Source organism: Plasmodium malariae (genome assembly GCF_900090045.1).
Source record: "Plasmodium malariae genome assembly, chromosome: 7".
NCBI lineage: Eukaryota > Apicomplexa > Aconoidasida > Haemosporida > Plasmodiidae > Plasmodium > Plasmodium malariae.
The window spans coordinates 373179-397115 of NC_041781.1; the positions used below are offsets into that span (position 1 = coordinate 373179).

The 23937-nt window shown below is 25.3% G+C and overlaps 5 protein-coding genes across 5 annotated transcripts; 3 read left to right on the top strand and 2 right to left on the bottom strand.

The window, feature by feature from the left end:
• Window positions 1-324: 324 nt before the first annotated feature.
• Window positions 325-876, top strand: PmUG01_07016000 (prefoldin subunit 4, putative; the record flags this gene model as incomplete). Its single annotated transcript, XM_029003886.1, has 2 exons — window positions 325-535; window positions 725-876. The coding sequence occupies 2 exons, from the start codon at window positions 325-327 to the stop codon at window positions 874-876; spliced, it is 363 nt and encodes a 120-aa protein (XP_028860631.1).
• Window positions 877-3700: 2824 nt separating this feature from the next.
• Window positions 3701-9006, top strand: PmUG01_07016100 (ubiquitin specific protease, putative; the record flags this gene model as incomplete). Its single annotated transcript, XM_029003887.1, has 2 exons — window positions 3701-8647; window positions 8914-9006. 2 exons carry the CDS (start codon window positions 3701-3703, stop codon window positions 9004-9006), a joined length of 5040 nt encoding a protein of 1679 aa, XP_028860632.1.
• Window positions 9007-9986: 980 nt separating this feature from the next.
• PmUG01_07016200 (bacterial histone-like protein, putative) lies at window positions 9987-10690 on the bottom strand (the record flags this gene model as incomplete). Its single annotated transcript, XM_029003889.1, has 2 exons — window positions 9987-10385; window positions 10523-10690. The coding sequence occupies 2 exons, from the start codon at window positions 10688-10690 to the stop codon at window positions 9987-9989; spliced, it is 567 nt and encodes a 188-aa protein (XP_028860633.1).
• Window positions 10691-13730: 3040 nt separating this feature from the next.
• On the top strand, window positions 13731-15646 carry PmUG01_07016300 (replication protein A1, small fragment, putative; the record flags this gene model as incomplete). The annotated part of the gene is made up of 2 exons (XM_029003890.1): window positions 13731-13744; window positions 14194-15646. 2 exons carry the CDS (start codon window positions 13731-13733, stop codon window positions 15644-15646), a joined length of 1467 nt encoding a protein of 488 aa, XP_028860634.1.
• A 797-nt stretch (window positions 15647-16443) lies between these two features.
• Window positions 16444-23468, bottom strand: PmUG01_07016400 (copper-transporting ATPase, putative; the record flags this gene model as incomplete). Its single annotated transcript, XM_029003891.1, has 3 exons — window positions 16444-16462; window positions 16585-16930; window positions 17150-23468. The coding sequence occupies 3 exons, from the start codon at window positions 23466-23468 to the stop codon at window positions 16444-16446; spliced, it is 6684 nt and encodes a 2227-aa protein (XP_028860635.1).
• Window positions 23469-23937: the final 469 nt, after the last annotated feature.

The following is a 23937-nucleotide window of genomic DNA, read 5'->3' on the forward strand; positions in this document are numbered from 1 at the left end:
TTATTATATATTTAACTGTTATATAAAATTTACATTCTGTATTTTTGGAGTGAGATTTTTAAACTATTTTTTTATTTTTTTCATATTTATTTTATCATGCGTTTTAAGGGAAAAAACTTTAAGCGCAACATCTTTTTTTTATAGAATAAATATATAAAATTTTATAACAAAAAAATACATAAAAATATATTTATATATATAAGTTTAAATAAACAGGAATAATAACCACCCTTCTTTAAATTAATCTGAAGAATTAAAAACGTGGATATAAATGCCCTCTCTAGTTTTATTTTTTTTATTTTTTATTAATATTTTGATTGAGCAATGACGAATATTAAAGATGTAAAATATGACCTAGGCTTAGATATGACAGTAGAAGACCAAAAAAAAATTGGGAAATTCACAAATTTACATTATAAACAGTCTGTTTACGAACAAAAGATGAAATTAATGAAAGAAAATATATCAAACATTGATTCCTCAATTGATGAAGTCTCACTTGTTTTCGACCCCCAAGATGTTATGCTAAATATAGGTATACGCCCATTTATCCTTCTCTTTCCCTTCTCTGTCTTTTTCTCATGCCATCCCTGTGTGTATGCATACAGTGGTGTATTTACATTCTTACTACAATAACATTTTTCCTTTTTTGAATTCCAACAAATTATATGCTTAATTTTTTTTTAATTTTTTCAAGGCGACTGCTTTTTTAGCTTTGACACAGATTACGTGGAAGAAAGCTTGGAACAGATCAACAGCGAAGGAAGAAAAATCTTAAATAAATTAGAACAAGAATATAAGAATATCATAAAGGAAAAAGAAAAATTAAAAACTGAATTATATGCAAAATTTGGAAATAGAATCGATCTCAACTGAATGCATTATTACATATATATTATGTACATACATGTATAATGTAACTAGACCCCCGCTCTTCAAATGATATAGCTTTTTTTATTCTTTTTTTGTGTAAGAAGGACAGCACAGTTTAAATGAAAAAATTTATTATAAAATGTAGGCATTTCCTTAAAATTTGCCAAGGTTAACTTAGTTTCCTTTATTTTTCTTGTGAAAAACATACAGAGGGAAAATTTTCCCCTTTGCAATTACGTCTATCAGCATGGGAACATACGTATGTACAATTACACATCCACACATACATACAAACGTATATAGCCCCACGCTTACACATGTGCATATTTATATAAATACAATGTGGGTTCAAGTATTATGAAAATTTGATTCTTCATATTTTAAAAGTGCGTTGTTTTTCTACATACAAATACATATAAGGATCGGTCGCTACGAACATTTTTCATTCTTTATTCATCTTCTATTTTATTTTATGATACATGACTTTTTTTGTTTTTCTCTACAATATACTGTTTTTTAAATTTTTTTTTTATTTGACTTTATTTTTTGTTATTTCACAAATAAACATGTTTCTAACAAAAAACAACAAAAAAAAAAAAAAAAAAAATACCAAAAAGAACATACTAGAATAAATATCACATTTACTAGTAAGTTAAAATAAAAATTAAGCAGTACATATTCACACCTGTATGTAAAGTTCATGTACATGTACAAACAAATATGTTATAAGCGTATGTACAATGGTTTCTGATTCTATTATATATATCATCTCAAAAATAGGTCAATATACTAATTTCCACACTTTTTTTACAGAATTATATTTTTATATGCCCAAGGTAACGTAAAGCTGGGCAAAACTTGAAAAAGGCAAAATTAACACGCAAGTGTTAACACATTTATATATACATAAATATTATATACATGAAGAACATGCTTCTTATACAAACCACTTTTCTTTTTTTTTTTACCCCTTTTCTTGGTAACGAGATGTGTATAGAATCACTCAAAATATGTCTATTCATTTTCAAAAACAAATTCCTTTTTCGAATTTTTTTTTATACTAAAAAATAACTTCCATTTTTAAAAGGATTTCCTCTAAGATTTGTTAAGAAATATACATAAAAAAATAATAAATGGAATTTGTTTCATCTAGTTTTAATTAAATTAGTATTAGTAAATTTATATTAGTATGTATATATATATATAAATATATTTCGTACACGCGAACGTTTATATTCGTAAAATGGTTATATATGGAATTGAAAAAAAAAATTTTAATTCGGTGAAGAAAAAATTTGAAGTATAATCTATTATTATACAATTACACTCATATGTATTAGAAAAATGAACTAAAATTGAAAAAACTAAGAATATATATAATATTATCAATAAAAAATGTTATATATTAAAATATAATGAAAAATAATGGGAATTTCCTATTTTATAAAAAAAAAATTTTTTTTTTATGAACATATGCTATTATTAATTTAGAAGAAAATTTTCCTATTATATATTATATATTAAAATTACACAAACGTGGCATTCGTTATATAACGAATTAATGAAAGATTTAAAAAAAAAAAAAAAGTTTTACCATTTGTAATTATGGTATGCATAAAAAAAAAGAAAAAAAATTAAATTGCCTAATTTATTTTTTCTTTTTTTTGAAAAAAGAATTAAGTGAAATTCTTCTTTTTTATAACAATTTCCATTAAGATGAAATAATATAATATATATTGAGCAGTGAGCACATTTATATCTTCATATATTATATTGTTAATCTATTGTATATATATATATATATATATATATTTACATTTATACTATATACGTATATACATTTACATATTTAACATACATTTAAATATATGTTTTACATTGATTGTACATTGCACTGGAATTTATTCATGGCACTGTTACATGTTTTATATTGTCATGTATGTATAATAATATAATGAAACGTATATAATATATATATATATAACACATGTATTTATCATATATAATGTACATATTCCATACAGTTAGCTCCGAGTATATATTGCACAATTTCGTACAATTGTATGTATACATAAGATGTGAGAACAAAAGATTAAAATAAAAAATTTAAATTCATTTATATATAACTTTTAATTTTTATGATATAATGATATTTAACCCAAATTTTGTTTATACATTATTTTGCGAATATTTTTAAAGGTACTCTTTTTAAAAATTTGACTTAATCATTATTCGAATTTTTAATTAATATGAGTTTTTTTTTTTTTTTTTTTTTTTTTAAAGTAAAATATAATTAATAGGATTTTTATCCTTTGAATAAATAGAAGAATATCAGTGGTATGTCATAAATATTAAATCATACTGAATGTATAACCGAAGCACAAATCTATGCTCATCCATACCCATCTATATATATATCTACCCATGTTTTAGCATTAAGTGAACAAAACGTAGAAAAGGAGCAACTCTTTGTATACATGTATGTGCATATGTACATATATATATGTATTTGTGTTTTTGCGTACATAAATGGTTGTTCCTTTACCAAAAGTTTTATGCTACTCTTATACAATTGTTACTCCCGTTGTAATGTATATTACCTTTTTCCATGTTTGTTGAAATATGAACCCATTTTAGATCACACTTTTTTTTTCTTTTTTTTTTTTTACCGTACCATTGTGGAGTATATAAAGAGATACATGTTAAATTCATTTGTACTTTTTTTTCCTTTTCACCATTCCATCTTTTACCCATTTTGATAGTACATTTACAATTGCCGTAAATAATTTTCTAAAGTTAAGCTTGATGTATTTGTTTATTTTTTATAATGATTAAAGACAACAAACTACCCATTGATAATATTAATTACGAAGTTATAAAAAAAGTAAATGTTGATAATAAACATAATGAAATATGTGAATTAAAGGATTACGCAAATAGAACAACCAAAATTTTGAAGAGTGATACATTATCAGAAAAGTCATCTTATGGGATAAATGATTTTTTAAATAATGAAAAGATAAACGAAGATTTGGAAAATAAAGATATACCAAAATATAATGATACTGTAAGTAAAGAATCTATTAATTATGCAGAAGGATTTGGTGTTACATATAATGAAGTGAACCAACCGGAGTCAAGGAGTAGTGCAAGTTTCAACATAGATATCAATAAAGATATAATAAAATATATGAATTCCATATGTAAAGACAGTAGTACTGAAAGGGTTGAACAGGTACAGGAAAACGAAGGGGAAGATTATTTAAATGGTGCTTCGTATAAAAATAACTCAGACGTTTCAACTGCTTCTGCAGGTACTGGTATTACGCGTAGAATACTTAAGGAGGGTCATATGAAGGAAATTAATCAGAACATCGGGAAGGATAATAATGATCAAAATAATCATACAGATGTCAATGTTAGTAATAATCAAAGCGCTAATAATATCAACATATTAAGTAGTTTCAGTATCGAAGACAACAGTCATCGCAGGAGTGAGAGAAACAACCAAATGGAAAAGGATCACCAGTCCGTGGAAATTGATATGGTAATTACTGAAAAAGACAAATTTTTTGATACTAGTAATAACAGGCAAAATCGTTCTCTAAAGGGTGAGGATAATTTTAATAAGAACAAGGATTTCACTGTGGATTGTTCTGATACAAATAATAAACACACACCTGATGATATTAAGGAAGATGTGGAAAAACATAATCCAAATTTACTTGAAAAAACTAGCTTGTCAGAAATCTTTAAAAATTATACAAATTATGCAATAATCAATGCCTTGAGTAGTAACTTGAATAGTGAAAATTGTTCAGAGTTTTTTCTCACAAACAGTGAGGTGACAAAAAGGGAACAAGTTGTTGAGGAGAAGGTAGACAAAGTAAAGAAAGTTAACAAATTGGAAAAATTAGTCAAAGGGCATGAAGTGGACCTAAATAAAGAAAGGAACGAACCGAGCAAACTCATCGAATACACATGTACTAATGATCACGGTGCAGGTGTAGAAGCATCCAAACAGTTAATTGTAGAGAATAAAGACAAGGAGAAAATTCTACAGTTACTTCAGGACAATTTAGGAAAAAACAAGTTAAACAATATGAATAAAAATTTATTATTTCTGAAAAGAATGCAACAATATTTTTATCGAAAGTATATTAATATTAAATTTCCAAATGATTCAAATGACTATTATTACTTGTTAGATTTAGATTGGTTTAACAATTTAAAAGATTTTCTGTTCAAAAATTCTGGTACCTACCCAGGTCCAATTACAAATTATAAATTGTATAACACTAATAAATCAGAAATACTTAATGATGTCTATATGGTAAATAAAGAAAATTTAAAAAGAAATTTAAAAGAAGGGAAAGATTATATATGTACAAATAAATACATGTGGAGATTTTTACACTTCTTATATAGAGGAGGACCATGTATTAAAAGAAATAGTAACAATATCTATGATCAATTTGTACCTATTTCGAATAAGGACGTAATGCATAAAAATATTATTTATTTAATGGAATCTAAGTATGTAGAAAATTTATTTTCACATTTTAATTACTCAAACGAATCGATTATCCTTAGTAGTAATAATTCAAAAAAAAATGCTCAGCAATCTTCGGAATTATCCGAACAGTCCGAATATCCAAAATCGTCCAAATATTCATCCAACAGTAGTTGTAATACACACTTAACTACAAATATGTGTAACATAAATAAAGAACAATGTGCACACAGCTATTATGATTTTTTACAATTTTATAACATAAAAGAAAAAGAAAGTGGCCATCCTTATTTTGTCGAGTATGATCAATCAATATCAAAAGTTATGAAAAGGTTGAACGAAATAAAAAATAAAAATCATGATGATTGCACCTATTCCTTTCATTCAGACGATGATGATGATGTATCAAATGAAAGATGCATTATGCATAATATGAATACCTCGAGTAAAACTAATGAAAAAAATGAAAGGAGCATGGAAAACATTCCTTTAAAAAAGGAAGATGAAGAGGAAGAGGAAAAGGAAGAATCAACAGAACGGAATAGTAATTTTGAAAATACTTTTATGACTACTGACAAGAATAATTCTGGGGATAACAACTTGGCTGATGACCTTTGTAGCTCCTTGAACAATAATATAACAAATGGAACGAGTATGAATGTGGGCAATAAAAAGGAATATCAAAACGGAAGTAGTAGCAAGATTGGTAAGAAAAGCAATGATAACAAAAAAGATGGAAGTAATAGCAACAACAAAAATGACAAAAGGAAAGGTAGTAATAGTAATAACAGACATAACCATAATAACAACAGTAACAATAATAATAATAATAATAATAATAATAATAATAATAATAATAATAATAATAATAATAATAATAATAATAATAATAATAATAATAATAATAATAATAATAATAATAATAATAATAATAATAATAATAATAATAATAATAATAATAATAATAATAATAATAATAATAATAATAATAATAATAATAATAATAATAATAATAATAATAATAATAATAATAATAATAATAATAATAATAATAATAATAATAATAATAATAATAATAATAATAATAATAATAATAATAATAATAATAATAATAATAATAATAATAATAACAAGAACAATAATAATAACAATAACAATAACAATAACAACAAAAAAGAGGATGGAAATAAAAGGAATAATGAAAGCGATGATGGTCAAAATAAGGACACAGAAAAAGAACAAAATGAACACGAAACAAAAGAAAATAAGGAAAAAAAAAAATCAGGTGGTGATGAAAGCATTAACAAGAAAAGTAATAATGAGAAAGAAAATGAAAATAACAACATAAAAAGAGAGTGCTCTGTTAATACCAATGTTTCTTATTTCGGTCCAAAGGCGCAAATTAGTGCCCCCCAAATGATACTTAGTAAGTATAGTGTCAAAAAAAAAAATATTGAAAAAAATGATACAAGTAAAACTTATTTGATCCCACTTCCCAAAAAAAATTCTGTAGGTTGTCATTCATCTAATGGAAATGAAGTTTATAAATCTTGCGAAGAGTACAACAATGATAATGCGTGCACTTCTAGCAATGGTTACTTAACTACAACAGAAACGGAATCTAAAGGAACCACAGAAAATACTACTAAAAGCTCTTTTGACGAAGGGGAAAAAAAAAAGAAGTATTATGATATACAAGATAATACTGACGCAGGAAAGGAGAAAAATAGTAAAAAAAAGAATTCTGGTAAGAAGGAAAATAGCAATAGTAGTAGGAGCAGTTGTAGTAGCAGCAGCAGTATTAGCAATAAAAGTACAGGTAGTAACAGCAGTGACCGTTCCAATGCTTCAAAAAAAAAAGGGACTCATGAAAATAATGAAGAAGGAAAAAAAAAAAAAAAAAAGAAGAATTCTTTGAGTATTAGTACTATAAGTAAAGAGGAGAAAAAGAAAGATCTCATTGTAAAGAAAAAGTCAGATGATGTGAGTAGTAAGAAAGATAAGTCACAAATTAGTAGTAACAGAATGAGTACGAATAATGTAACGTTAAAAAAGAAAAGTAATAATTCCAGTAATAGCAGTGACGCTAATTATAGTAGTAATAGTAGTAGCTGTCAAAGTAGTAGCAATAATAGCAGCAATTTTAGTATACGTAATCAAACAATTTCTAATCTTCATAAATTTAATGATAAAGCACATTTGAAAAATATGATGTCACCAAATAACTCCAAAAAAGAAGCGGAATTATATAATAATAATCTTAGCGCAATTATGTCAAAAGAACAACCAGCTGGTATTATAAATTATTCTACCACATGTTATATTAATGTAGTTATGCAATGTTTATCAGTTTTCTTTAAATTAATATATACATTACATAATTATGTAACAGTGAAATATAAAAATGTGAACTTTTCAAGTGATGATACAGATAATATGAATTCTTCCTTTATCAATAAAAATTTTTTTACAAATAGTATACCTTTTAATTTATTTGGAAATAATAATAATAAAAAAAAGGATGAATGTTTGCTCTTAACCTTTTCATATAAGTTATTCCAGTTAAGTAAAATGCACAATAAAGGAAAAGTATTATGTGTTAATAAATTATTAAATTTGTTAAATGACAAATATTCCTATTTATTTGAATATAATGAACAACAAGATTGTCATGAGTTTCTTCTCTTAATGTTTGACTTTATTCATAATATGATGAAAGTAGTTGATGAAAATGTAGACAAGAGTAATCAGATTGATTACTATTTGAAAAAAGAGCAATCCATTATATCAGATCTATTTTTAGGTTTAATAGAAGAAAAAATTACTTGCTCCCAATGTGAATATGTTAATTATATATACCAGCCAGTTTATAACTTAAGTGTAAACGTTTTTAAAAAAAATCCAGAAAATAATTTAAATGATAATTTGATAGAATATTTCAAAAAAGAAGAAGTTAATTCGACATGTGAAAAATGCAAATGCAAGAAAATGTACAAACAATCTTGCGTTTATAAACAACCAAATATTTTAATTATACATATGATTCGGTTATTAGAAGACGGCTCAAAAATAGATAAACCTATCAAGTTTGATCTGAACGATTTTACTGTTCAAAATGTATTAAAAAAAACTAATGGACAATATATAGAAACTCCAAAGAAATATAACTTGAGTGGCGTTGTAGTTCATAGAGGATTAAATTCCAATTGTGGTCATTACATTTGCTATACCAAGAGAAGGCACTCCAATGGAGCTACCGTGGTATAGTTAACTTAATAAAAAGAAAAATGTTCAAATGTGATTTTGCACGCATTTGGATTAGTTCGTTTTTGTGCAATTTATTATATATATATATATATATATATAAACACATGTACGTGCTCATGTGTGTCACTTGGATTTACTTATTCATTTGTGCTACGTTGTATTTTAGCATTTACTGTGCTGTATTCGTACGGAAAATATAATGAACAGAATACGTACAACGATTTCTCATATGTTCGTAATTTTTCATATTTTTTTTTCAGTGGTACAAATTTGATGATAGTACAGTAACAGCTGTAGATATTGCAGAAGTGGAATCGGCCAAAGCTTATTGCCTCTTTTATGAAAGTCAATAAATTATATACCTAGTTTACTATTTTTTTTTATTTTTATAGTTATATAATTTGAATATACTTTTCCATGTTTAATATTTATCCCTCCTTGTAGTAGTTTTTTTTTTTTTTTTTTTTTTTTTGATATATAATTTTATCACCATTCTACATATTTAATATGCACTTCGTTTTATTTAACTTTTTTTTTTCTTCAGTTTGTCTGACGATATAGATATTATACTTTTTTTCCATATTTTATATATTTGCTTCACTATTTTTTGCCTCTCTATTTTTTTCTTTGTTTTTTTTAACCTTCATTTTCATTCATTATTTTAAAACCATATATGAAATGAATTTTTTGCGAATTCTTACTAAATTTTTTTATAATTTTTTTTCTTATCAAATTATTTGAATACTTGCCTCCAAAAATATTTTTTCTGTTGTCTTAAGATGTACATGTTTGCAAAGGATCTTATTTTTTTTTATATCATTAAAAAAAAAAAATACAGTAATAATATAGAAATCTATAAGGATAATATTTATAAAGTATATTTTTTCAGTTGTATAATTTTATAAAAATAATAGATGTTCACTTTAAAAAAGAAGAAAATGCACTTGCGCATTTGGGTAAAAAAACATAATAGGTTAAAAAAATATAACATTAACTTGAAAAAAGAAAGGGTAAAATGCAACAATTTGTTGTAAAAAATTTTAACATTTATGTATATTCATACTGAAAAATTTCACATATTATGAAAAATATACATAAGAATACTTTTTTCTGCATAGAATAACTTCTAAAAAATAAATTCAAGTGAATCAGAGAGGGAGAAAATAAAAAAAATGCTAAAAACATAGATGTTGTATTTTCATGAGAAGGCTAAATAAAAATGATAAATTGTTTTAAACAAAATGGCAATTACCTTTTTTAGGTTACTTCTTTTTCATTTGTTTGTTTAATCGTTTTTTTTTTTTTTTTTTTCTTTTACTATCAATTTTTTCCATCAATAAATTAACTTTTCATTTACATTTTCTTTGAAACTTTCATTAATGTTTCCCATATGTAAATCATCTTCTTCTAGTTCATTTTCATCTTGATCAGTTTCTCTTTTTTTAGCTTTTACATTTACTTTTATCAAGTCTTTAAATATTTTCGAGAATTTAAAATGTGGCATGTGACTACTTTCTAAGTGAATATCTTCTTTTGTTCTCAAATTTTTAATACATCTTTTCTTTCTGAAAATATTATAATACATACCAAATTTATGAATGTAGATCTTTTCATTATTTTCTAAATGTTTATATATATTATCAAATATTCCATTCATAATTTTCTCAACGGTCTTTTTGCTTTCTTTTGTTTCCATTGAAACTTCTTCTATTATTTGCTTCTTTGTAATTGCCTGAACAATCAGGAAAAAAAATTATAAAATAAAAGGAGGTAAGAAAAAATTAAATAATAGAAGAAAAAGTAAAATAGTACAAAGCATAATTTGATATAAGTTCAACTATTTCGACTGCTTTTTCTATATGTTTTAACCTGTGAAACAGGTACTTTCGAAGAACTCTGATATAAAGCATTTTTATTGTAAGAGTTGTTAACCCCAATTTTGTTGTTTATTATGTTATTTTTATGAACATTAATAAAAGCTCTACGTGAATAAGCAAATTCAAGTGTGAAAAAGAAAAGATACAATAATATGTACATTTTATTGAGCATATATTTTGAGAAAGAGTACTTTACTAAGTTAAGAAAAAAAAAAAAAAAAAAATTCAAATATACATACACATATGGGTTATGCAACTATATATATTTATATATACTTTTTTTACTAGTTCATTTTAGTAACAAATTCCATTACTGTGGTAAATGTATTTACATTTAACCTTGACATGTTATGTGCATACATTATTTTACTTTTCAAAATTACTGAATAATAAGTAAATGTGTTTGTTTTAAATTAAAAATGTAAAAAATTTAACATAAAAAATTTATTTTATATTATTTAAAAAGGTACATTAAAAAAGAAAAAAAAAAAAAAATAGTAAATAAGTGGACCTTTTTAATGCCGTATCGAAGGTATTTAAGGATAAAAGGATAAACAGTATAAAATTAATTATAGTTTTTTTTTTTTAAATAAATATTAATATATTTTAAAGCATTTAAAAAAAAATGATGGAAAAATATTCTTTTCCGCGGTTGTTTCGGCTTTTTTTATTTTTTTTTTTTCTAATATTAAAAAACTAATTATTTTATTTTATTGTGTCGCACTTAATGTGCTAAATTTTAAACAACAAAATGGTAAAACACAGGAAATAGTATTTTTCCTTTCTTATGTGTTTTCATATTTTTTTACACTTTTTAAGAGTTTTTACACACTTTTATTCGCTTTTAATATTTTTATTTATTTTTGTATTTTCTTATTTTATTACACAAAGTGAGCGAAAAGATACTTTATTTTATTCATGTACAAAAAAAGATTAAAATGCATTTGTGTAGAAGTTTACTCTTTTTTTTTCTGCTTATATTTGACCATGGTATCAAAATAAAAACTAAGGAAAATATACAGTAATAATACGCTTACATTCATGTTTTCCATTTTTAATTATGAAAAAAATAACTTTATATTCATGTGTTTAAATGAGAATTATTACACCTTTTGTAAAGGTTTATCTTAATTCGTTTTACTGTTCCTTTTTATTTAGAAAACAAAAATATTATTGCTTTTGCAATAATATTTTTCGAATACACCTTTTTTCAAGAAATAAAATTTATATTTAATCCCTTTTATTAATACTTTCAATAGTAAATTATTTTAAAATATTTATTAAAATGTGAAAGACCCATGTTGCATACATATATGTTTGCTATATGTTAATAAATGGAATAGTATGTTTATTCTCTCCTATTATATAACATTCTAGATGTTCTTACTTTTTCGTTTTACCTTAAAAAGTTTTATTTTCAAACTAATGAATTACGCATTATTTGAAATATTTTTAAAAACTTATCAAGAAATATTAATGTGCATATTAAAAAAAATAAAAAAGGAAAGTACGGGAATAATGTACTACTATTCAAGAGGTAGTTAAATCAAAAGGTGTTAACGTTATTACAATGACATAATCCTATTCCCATTTTGTACTAAATAATTCCCCATATCAATAATGAAAATAAAAAAAATTCATTTTTTATAAAACATATTTTATAATGTATAAAATTTGTTTTTTTCAAAAGGACGTAGCTTTTTCTTACTTATATGCAATAACACAAAAATAATGTAAGGCTCATTTAGTGATTCGTAAATTAATATATATTTCTGCCATATATATACAACTAGAAATATATATACATAATATGTTTATTTTATTTTTTTTGGTCTTTCCCATTTTACTAAATATTTTGATATAAAAATAAAATGTGTATTTGTGTACACATATTGATAATAATAACTTAAGGTAACAAACTTCGTATTATACTTTTTTTTTTTTTTTTTATTGTTGTCTTTTTTTTTGTAAAAAACATTTTAGACCCCCACTTACCCTGTCTTTTTCATTTTAGTATTAATTTTCACGTTATTTACATATTATTTGCATGTTATTTTAAATTTATTTTATTCTTTTTTAACTCTCCATTTTATGGAATAGGAGATCACTCAGCAATGGTAGGAAATATGAAGAAGCCTTGGCCATATTACTTGCGATAAATTTTCATTTTATATACATAAAATTATAAGGAGTAACCCTTTAATTTTCCTACAGAACGAAGTTTATATATGTATATATGTATGTCTACTTATATATATAAGTATGCACACATATACTAAAAGTTTATTTACTTTTTAGTTCATTCTTTTATATTCTAATTTTCCTATGTTCGCTCTATTTTATACTTATATTACTATTTAGTTATTTTATGGAATGTTATAACTATTATCTATTAATCAATAATTTGATCCTACTTTTTTTTTTCTCTTTTTACAAATAAACATCGTATAATTCGTTAAGTAGACCAATTGACAATTCGAGCATATTATTATTAAGTAAAAAATTTTGTCTATATTTTTTTGGTTTTTTAAAAAATAATTAAAAAGAAAAAAAAAAAAAGTAAATAACGAATTCATACATGTAATAATTACAGTTAAAAATCTAGAAGTTCTATTAATAAAATAGGGTATACTCGTATGCTTATAAAATATATATTAAAAAAAAAAAAAAAAAAGTCAGCAATAATCACTCTGTTTTGGTAATAATATGTAAGGAAAAATACTATAGCAAAATAAATAAGCTTTAGCGAAACAAAAATTTTGCTATTGGCTTTTTTTTTTTTTTTTTTTTTTTTTTTGATATTTATTCACATAAACAATAATTAATGTTAAATGAACTTTAACTTACATCTCTTTAACAAATTCTTAATGCTTTATTTTTTTTTTTTTTTTTTACATTCCTTTTCTGCGCAAATATTTTGTCAATTTATTTTTTTTTTTTTTTTAAGTATTCATTTTTACCCTTTTTTATTCATTATATTATGCTTCCTTTTTTTTTTCTTCCCCAAGCATATATAATTAAACGCATAATAGTATAACAACATAAAATACAGCACATATATTTATATGCTCTTATATGAAGTTTAGCTACGACGTAATTAACGAATGCGTAATATCATCCTACTTTTTCTTTTTTTTTTTTTTTAAATTACTAGCACAATAATCAGAGGACGCACTGATTTATTTGATGTAAAGTTCAAAATGAGTGAAAACGAGTAAGCTCTTATAATAAGTAAAACTATTAAATGTTTCAAACTGCTTCTTTTCTGCGTGTCGTTAATAAAAATATTCCCAAATGATTATACACATGTGTTTGTGTATATATACATAATATATATGTGCATATATGCATTTGACTTTGAAAATATACTCCTTGCTACCTCTTTCTTACATATGCATATATGTGTACACATGTGTATGCATTTTTGTATAAAGAAAATGCAGCTTTGTGTTTGTTGAAAAAATTGTAGAAGCTGTACTTCTATGCATATTGGACATGATACTTTTTAGTATGATCATATTTAGAAGCTTCTCTATTGAGTGATTGATTGACTGTTTGATTGATGTTTAATTCATTTGTACTAATCGCCCTCAATTTTAATCCATTTTTTTTTTTTTATTGCTGTATTTTTCATTTTCCCATATCTGTACTTTTTTCATACAGTCTGCTTTTTCGAATTAGCCAAATAACAACCTATGTGAGCAAATGGATTATAAAGGCAAAAGTCGTAAATAAGTCGAAGCTGTCAACATTCAAAAACAACAACAGCTTTTTTAGCATAGATGTAACAGACGTGCATGGGGATTCTATTTCTTGTAAATTTTGGGGAAGTGCAGCGGACAAGTGGTTTAATAATATCGAGTTAAAAAAAGTGTACATCTTTTCGAAAGGAAGAGTTTCCATAGCAAATCCTAAATATAACACAGTAAAACATAAGTACGAATTAACATTTAATGAGGATAGTGAAATTCACGAAGTAAAAGATGATGGAGAAATAAAAATCCAAAAAAAAATATCGCTAGTTAATTTAAGGGATATAAAAATAGCAACAAAAGAAACTCCATTTACTGCAGATTTAATAGGTATAGTGAAACATATCGGTGCTGTAAGTAACTTGAAAACTAAACAGGGGAATGATATAATAAAACAAAACATAATTATTGTTGATGACACAAAACATTCTTTTGAAATTTCCTTTTGGGATAATAATGTTAATTTAATAGAAAATGAAATAAAAGAAAATGAGATTTATATATTTACAAATATCAGTATAAGAAATTGGAATGATATGAAAAATGGAACTTTTGGAGTTACGAGTTCAATTGAAAAAATGGAGAATTTAAATGATGAATTAAAAAATAAGTGTGCCGTAATATCTCAGTGGTATAATACAAATGGAAAGTATGAACAATTTACAAATATGAGAAATATTTTGTCAAATGATGTTACACAAATACCTGATAAACATTATGCTTTAAGTGATGTTAATGACGTATTGACAAAAGTATCTGGGACATATACCTTAGTGGGAAGAATTAAAAGAATTTATTGGAAAAGTAAAGAAAATGAACATAGGTTTTATTACCCTGCTTGTACCAAATGTAAAAAGAAATTATTATCTAGTGGACAAGAAAGTTCTTTAGATAATGATTATGATAACAATGTAGAAGCTAATCATGATGAAGAAAATGTTGTATATTCTTGTATGAACTGCGATGAAAATAATGTAAAACCTTTTTATAATTATACATTTAATTTTCTATTTATGGATTTTTCTGGATCAATTACTTTAAGAGCCTTTTCTGATGAAGGCTACAATTTATTGGGGAAAAAAGCAGAAGACTTAAAAAGCTTAGATGAAGATAGCCTAGATTATTTATTTAATTACGACTTCTTGTATAAAGAATACAAAGTTGTGGTTCGGGTTAACCAAAAGGTTTACAATGGAATTGAAAGAGTTAATTTTACTGCTATGAGAATTTTCCCACAAAAACATTCAGATATTTCTTACTTGCTCAATGAAATTCAGTCGCTCATTACAAATAATAGTACATCAAATAAAAATAAGAGATCCCTGAATGACGACCAGCATGAAGCCAAAAAGCAGAAGGTATAGCTGATAAGTTGAAGTGAGGAGCACGATGTATCAGATATAAAATACGAAACGATGGACACAACACTTCAAACATTGTACACATTATATGTCAAGGTTTTTCATGTAACCAACATAACATAGAACCAACCACCATAATGCAATAAAATTGTCAATTATTTGCACCGTTATATCTAAAGTTTGCCATTATGTAACCCCATTTAATAAAAAAATTATCATATAGTACATATCATTGCACAGTTTGAATCTTTTAAAAAATAATTTTGCATAATAGACATAAAAAAATGATTTATACCTTTTTATTCATTTTTTACTTTATCAAAAATTTCGTGTATATATTTTTAGGTTTTTTTTTTTTTTTTTTTTGAAATATTACAATTTTTCAATGAAAAAAAAAGAAATTTATTATATATATGTTAATTAAAGGTTGCAAAAACGTATATTATTAATTTAATTATGTACATTAAATAAACAGTGACAATAAATTCTATGAAAAGTTCTTTATTTCAAAAAAAAGAATATAAAAGTGGATATACATGCGTAGGGATACATGCGCAAATCATCTTGGCACAGCATAACTCAAAACTACCACATACAATAAAACGTGGTGATATCACGTCAAAACAAAACATTTTATTGTTATTATTATTGTTTTTATTGTTGTTATTGTTACTGTTATTATTACAATTATTATTATTATTATTCATTCTTTTTTTTTTTTTTTTTTTTTTTTTTTTTCTTTTTTTTTTTTCTCTTATTACGCGAACCTATTTTTGACTAAATCTTTTTGTTTCTCCAAATCATATATCCCGTAGAAGCCTGAGATGAAAAAATAAAAAAAGGTCAAAAAATGAGCTAATATTTGTTCAACGATCAAATGTGTGCATGCATATATATATTAATGCGCCCTAGTACATAAGTTCGCAATTTTTTCCCCTTACAATTTCAAAGACAAGGAAGACAAAATGACAATAATTGAACTACAGAACATTAGGAATGTAAAAAGAAAAGGTGACAACACGTAATTTAGTGCATAAAAAGCACCACTTGCCAATAAAATGAAAAAGATGTTGATAAAGAAGGAAAATAAAAAATTAAATTTTATTACTAGCAAGGTTTTTCTACTAATTTCAAATAATTTCATTATAACACTTATATTATTATCTACAATACAAGCATCAGCGTTGTCCATCACAACGTTTGATCTTGTACTTAATGACAACCCCAGGTCCGCATTCTTCAAAGCAAAGCAATCATTTATACCGTCTCCAATCATGCACACTTTTCCTGTTGGAAAAAAGGGGGTGATATAAAACACGTCAAATGTTGTTATGTTTGCATGGATGCATATATTTATATATATAATATAACGTCATTTCCAACTGAACATATAAATGCCGCAAGTAAGAATAGACAAATATAGCGAACAAAACGAAATGATGATGGCATAAATTAATATCAAGAAAAGAAATAAACATTTTTAAAATAATACGTATCTCCATTTACCATCATTCAGGGACTGTATTTTCTTCACAAAATGAACCTTCTCCATGGGAAGGGTATTTGAAGAGACGTTTTTCTTGGGTATTCCCAAAATTTTGGAGATATAAATAGCATTCATGTAATTATCCCCTGTACATACATAAACCTTTTTGCTTTCTTTTTTTAAGTATTGAATTAAACCAAACACTTCGGGCTTTATGTCATCCACTAGAGTAAAAAAACCAACTATTATTCCCTCTATGGACATAAAAATAATATTATTGCTTTCATTCTTTTTACTATTTGAATAGTTATATAAAAATTGATATGTTTTATGAACATTACAATCACAAGAATATATATGTGCCTCCAGATTATTTATGTTTAATTTTTCTTCAATTACTTCTCTCTTACTACAATAAGCATTTTTATATTTTGTGTAACAAAAAAATAACGTACCAATGGTTACTGATAAATCATTTATTATACCAATAATTCCTTGGTTTTTTTCATTTTTTAAATTATGAACTTCAAATGTTTCATTTATGCAAAAATTATTATTTATATAAGTATTTATAGACTGAGCATATAAATGATTACTATATTTTTCTATATTTAAACTTAAGCTTAAAAATAAGTATAGCATATTACTTAGTTTTTCCTTAATATCACCATCTTTATCATCAAAAGGAGCATTATTTGTAAAATGCGCATTTTCATGTGGTTTTCCATTATTTAAATTATTTTGTACCTTTTTCAGAGCACCATATTTATCATACATACTTGTTAGATCTTCCCTATTAAAATAATTATTTCCATAAACATTTGAGCAATCATTTTCACTACTGATTTCACTACTAGTTTCACTAGTATATGAATCATCGATTAAGGATAAGTTCACATCCGCATTATTTATGAAATATTCCTTCAGTGAGCTATCTGATATTTTGTCATATTTATTTTTTTTCCTTTTATTATTAATAAATGAAACGATACGATTAAAAACGGATTTATTCCTATCATTTATAATATTTTTTCCCTCTTTCAAATTTCTTCGATTATCTTTTTCTTCTTTTTTCATTACTGAATTTCTTATTTCGATTTTGTAATAATCCTTTTGAGTTGTAAAAGAATAAAAAGTAACATTTTTACCTGAACAGTGCAGACTTTCTACAAAATTCAATGTTACATTACTTTTATTTTGTTTTTTTATTCTTTTTCTTCTTTTTCCTGCTTCGTCTACAGTACCTTCTTTGAAGTTTCGCTCACTGGAAAAGTCGCCTTTGTTTTTCTCTTCATATATGTTTCCAATATGTTCACCACCCATGTGTTCATACATTCCATTGTAAGAACTCCGATCGCTTAATCCGTCTAAGAAACCGCTGTTACTACCCAAAGTGTTTGACCTTCCCTTGTGCTGAAGATTAAAAATCTTAAAATTATTCCTGGAATCCAAACCACTTTCCAAATCGCTGACCGTATTATAATTATCGAAATTAATTGATAAATTATTAACAGAATTATTCTTTAACAACTGATCGATAAAAAGATCCAAATTGTTAGAAATATATATTTTATTTACCACCGGTTTTCCAACTGTTAATGTGCCCGTTTTATCAAAAATAAAATGATTACATTCCAAAAAAATTTCGAAAATATTTATATTTTTTATAATAATACCAATGTTACTACATATGTAAGAACTGATTGCTATGGACAAGGGGCTAGCTAATCCTACTGCACATGGACAAGCAACACACAAAATAGACAAAGAAAAATGAATTGAAAAAAATATACATGATAAAAATTTGTTTAATTTAAAATAGGCATTTCTTTTTATATTAACATAGTCAAAATATGTTAAATAGAACCATATTAAAAATACTATAATACACAATATAATTATAGATGGTATAAATATGCTCGCAATCTTATCTGCATATAACTGCAGATTAGTTTTCTTGCAATTTACTTCATCTAAAGTTTTCTTAATATACTCAATATAATTTCCTTTTGATATATCCTTAATATATAACATAATTATTCCTCCAACACATTTAGATCCAGCATATATTTTATCACCCTTATATTTTTTAATAGCTTTCTTTTCACCACTTATCATACTTTCGTCCAAATAAGAAACTTCATCATTCACTTTAATACCGTCAATTAATAATGTTGCTCCTTCATAAAATATTAAAATATCATGCTTCTGCACAAATTGCACAGGATAACTAAGTATTCTAAAATCGTTTAAATTAATTTTTTTATCTTCTACAAATATTTTATTTATATCAATCTCTTTGCCACTATGTGAAAAGCTGTTCAGGAGGAATCCCTTTTGATCATCGTCCCCAATTTCGTAACTGGAAAAATTGCTTTTGTTTTCACCGCATTTGATCAATGTATTACTTTCACTTCGAGAATTGTTGTCATTATGAATGTTACTTCGAATTTCATTACCTATTTCATTACGGACTTCATTACACCTATCTTCATGGATATTGTCAATATTATGGTTTTTATGGACCTCCTCCTCCTTAGTCTCTCCATTTCCCACGTTCGAGTTAATAAAGTTACTTGCTTGTTCCTTCATATTTTTATTATCTTGTGTCTTCTCAGTTTTCTTTTCTAAAATATAAACATGTTTTGTTGTTCTTTCATACAAATCCTCAATCTTCTTTTTTGTAAAACTTACTAAAAAATTCTCAATTTCAAAACCAAATTTCATAATGCATATTAGTAAAGCGGAAGAATCAAAATATAATGGTATTCCATCTAGGTCTATGGAAAATAGTAAGCAGAATAATAAAAGAAACAAAGAGTAAAAATAAGAAAAAGATGAACTAATAGATATTAATACATTCATATTAATAATGTTATTCTTTAAACTTCTGTAACCATTCAAAATAAAACTAAAACCAAAATATATATAAACAATGGAACTTAAAAGAAATATTAAAAATAATCTTAACGGTAATGTCCCTAATATTTTCGAATCTAATGAAGATTTGTAAGAAGATACAATTAACCTATATACGGGATTATTAACAAACAATTTTACAATTTTACAAAATAAAGTTTTTCTTATTTTCTCCTCTGAGTCATATTTCAAATTCGTATAACTCATCAGTTTATATTTTCCTTCCTTAAATTTATTTTCACTTCTTTCCTTTTTATCTATATTTTCTTCCCTTTTTTCCTTTTTGTAATTATTAGTGTCCTTTTTCGAGGGTACACATTTCTTCATATTAGTACATCTGAGTTTTAATTTCTCTGAATTGTTCAAGTGGTATAATATATTCGAAATATCCAAATAATTATCATCCCTTCTGAAATCGTACAAAAAATCTACTTCCTCCACTTCGGGTTTTTTTTTTTTCTCTGTGTCTTTAAAGTTTGCAGAAACCTTATAAAAATAATTTGAATTCAGTATAGCTTTCATAGAACCGTAAGTTTTTTCAGCCTTTACCTTTTCTATGTTCACATCCTCTACTATGATACCTTCCTCTTTTATATCCTTTCCTTTTGTGTTTTTTTTCTCCTCTTTGTTATTCTTAAAATTTTTTATCTCCACATCCTCCTCTTTTTCACCATGGCCTTTGGTAAGTTTTCCCTTCACTTTTTTCTCCTTAAAATTTTTTACACTTTCATCTTCCGTTTTGACACCTTCCTTTTTTGCATCCTTTCCTTTGGTAATTTTTTTCTCCACTTTGTTACTCTTAATATTTTCCACATTTTCTATATTTTCCTCGTTTTTATCTCCCTCCTTTGTATCCTTGCCTTTGGTAATTTTTTTTTCCTCATTGTTATTCTTAAAATTGTATATGTTCTCATTTTCCGCTTTTTTATCCCCCTCTTTTGTATCCTTCCCTTTTGTAGGTTTTTCCTCCATTTTGTTCTTAAAATTTTCTATCTCCTCATGCTCCACCATTTCGCTATTATTCTTCGTATGTTTTTCACCCTTTTTGAATTCCTTAAAATGCTGAACTTCCTCATTTTTTGATATTGCATCGTCATTTTTCGTACTTTTACCCATAACATTTCCTGCTTTAATATCCTTCTCTTCCGGTATTTTTTCCTTTCTTTTTTTTTCCTTAAAATGATCAACTTCCTCATTTTTTGCCTTTACGTATCTACCCTTTACTTCTTCTCCCGTCATACATTTTTCCTTCACATTTTTTTTTGGGAATTGCTTCACCTCTGTAGTATCTGAGGAACTACTTGCAGAATGGTCGCTTCCTTTGTCTTTCTTAAATTGTGATTCATACTCATCATAACTATTACAAATACTAAACTTGTCAGATATATTGCAATTATTTTGATCAGCAGATATCCATTTATTTTTAGTAGTATGCTTGCATGGGCTTTTTTTCTCATTTATGTGCATTTTTCCCTCTGTATTACTGTGATAGCCATTTGAAGTAGCAATTCCCCCTTTCTCAGCATCGTGCCTAGGTAACTTCTCTTGATAAACATCATTTATCATACCTTCCCTCTTTTCATTATCTGAATTTACAACGTAATGAGCAATAAGACTTTCTTCATCTAAATAAGCGCTTCTTACATTCGGTTGCATAGAGCTACTATCCTTTCTAACTTTGTTATGATAAAATAAATCATTTTTTTCTCTTTTTGCATTTACTAATTTATATGTCATCAAATAATTCTTGTAATTTCCATAAGAGTAAAAGCCGTTCATATATCCCATATTCATCTGACAGTTATTGAGTATAATTATAAGTATACAGAAAAAAAAACAACAAAATAATTCTATTAACTTATATGAATTACTCGTTTCATTATATTTTGTACTTCTGAAATATTTTTCTTTGTCTTCATCATAATATGCATCAATATTTTTTTTCTTTTTTAAAAATTCTAATATAAACCTTATTCCGATTATTTCAGGGTCATATAAAATATAAATATACTCTTTCTTAATATCATATTCAACATTTTTAATTCCTTTTACATTTTTTAATAATTCATAAGATTTAATTACATCTTCTCTAAAAACATATAATGTTATATCAAATAGATTACACTTGTTATCACTATCATCATCTTTATATAGATCAATTAAATCGTTGTTAAAACCACAATTTTTTACTTCCGTCATAATATTATTTACAAAACTTTTTATATTGACACTGATTAAATTATTTTCTGATGTATTTATTTTTAACTTAATTTTGCTTTCAGTAGCAAAGCTATTACCATCTATAATTAAATTTTTACCCTTTAAAAAACTTATAATTTTATTTCCACAACTATCACATGTCATGTTATATATTCTCAGTTCACATATATATATTTTTTCTTTGTTCCTACTCCTATAATTTTCATACGCCTGGAAAATATTACCATTTCTTATATGAGAAGGTTGCTTCTTACCATTTTCTAAAACTTTATCATCACTTAATAAACTACTTTTATCTATATTGGAATCATCGTAATTTGCATACATATAATTCTTTTTACATTTCTTCTTTTTTCTTGTTATGTCATTAAATAAATCTAAAACACTAAATCTTCTATTTTTTGTGTTCTCTTCATCAGTCCCAAATTTAATGCTCCGTTCCGTGGAGTACGTTACGGAGCCAACTACCTCTAAACTTTCGCTTCCATTCTCAGATCCTTGTGCATAATTGGAGTCACCTCTACTTTGTTCACTATTGTAGTAATTTCTTGTATAATTCTGACCAAGGGAGTAGTCTCTAAATTTATTTGTTTCCCCGTTTAAGTGTCCATTTATCTCATTCCCTTTGGTATGGCATCCTGAACGACAATTTTCATTTACTCTTTTTCTGTAAAATTCGTCATACTCTTCACCTTCTTCATCTTCTTCGGTGTAATTATTCGTATAACCATTATCATCATTGTCTTCTCTGAAGATACCATTTGCATGTCTTACGTTACTGTAATGTTTTCCACTATTCGCATCAGTATTCTTAAGATTTTCTAAGCTACCATAATTACCCTCTTCATACATGTTTGTACTCAATAGTTCTTGGCTACTTGTCTTATTAAACATTTTCTTCTTTCCTTTCTTATTATTTAAATGAAAAATATACATAGTTACATGATCGTCATTTCTACTAAGGAATCGTCTATACGTTTCAGGATCTACATTTTTTTTATCTTCCTGAAAATAACCATTAATATCAAAATTGTCTATAGCTTTTATTATGTCAGATGAACCGATAACACTATAATCATAAGAAATAATTACAACTTCTTCATTAAAAGCAATATTTTTTATTCCCTTTACATTTAACTCATTTATCTTTTCCTTCACATTCTCGCTAACATAGAAAAGTAATAATTTACCTAGAGCCATTGTTTAAACGGATGCACATACATATATACATATAAACACGAGCGCAAATATACATACGCACATACATATCTATACACAGAGCATGCATACACACATCCATATATGCCTTATGTTAATAAAGGAAATGAAAAAATAATGATATTTTACAATTAATTATATAAAAATTATGAATTAAGTTTACTTCCTAAAATTAAATTTATGAACAAGTTTGATAAGCCTTTTAAAACGCTGTTTCTGACACATACACACGTTTGTATATATATATACATACATATATATAAACACACACACGCATATGTATCTATTTATACGTACACAGTATGGATAAACAACCTCTAATATAATACTTTTACAATAAATATTGGCATGGCTTGCGTGCTCAAACAATATAATTCAAAATAAAAAAAATTAAATAATATAAAATAAAATAACATATAACGATATATGAAACTTAAAAACTTAAAGGCTT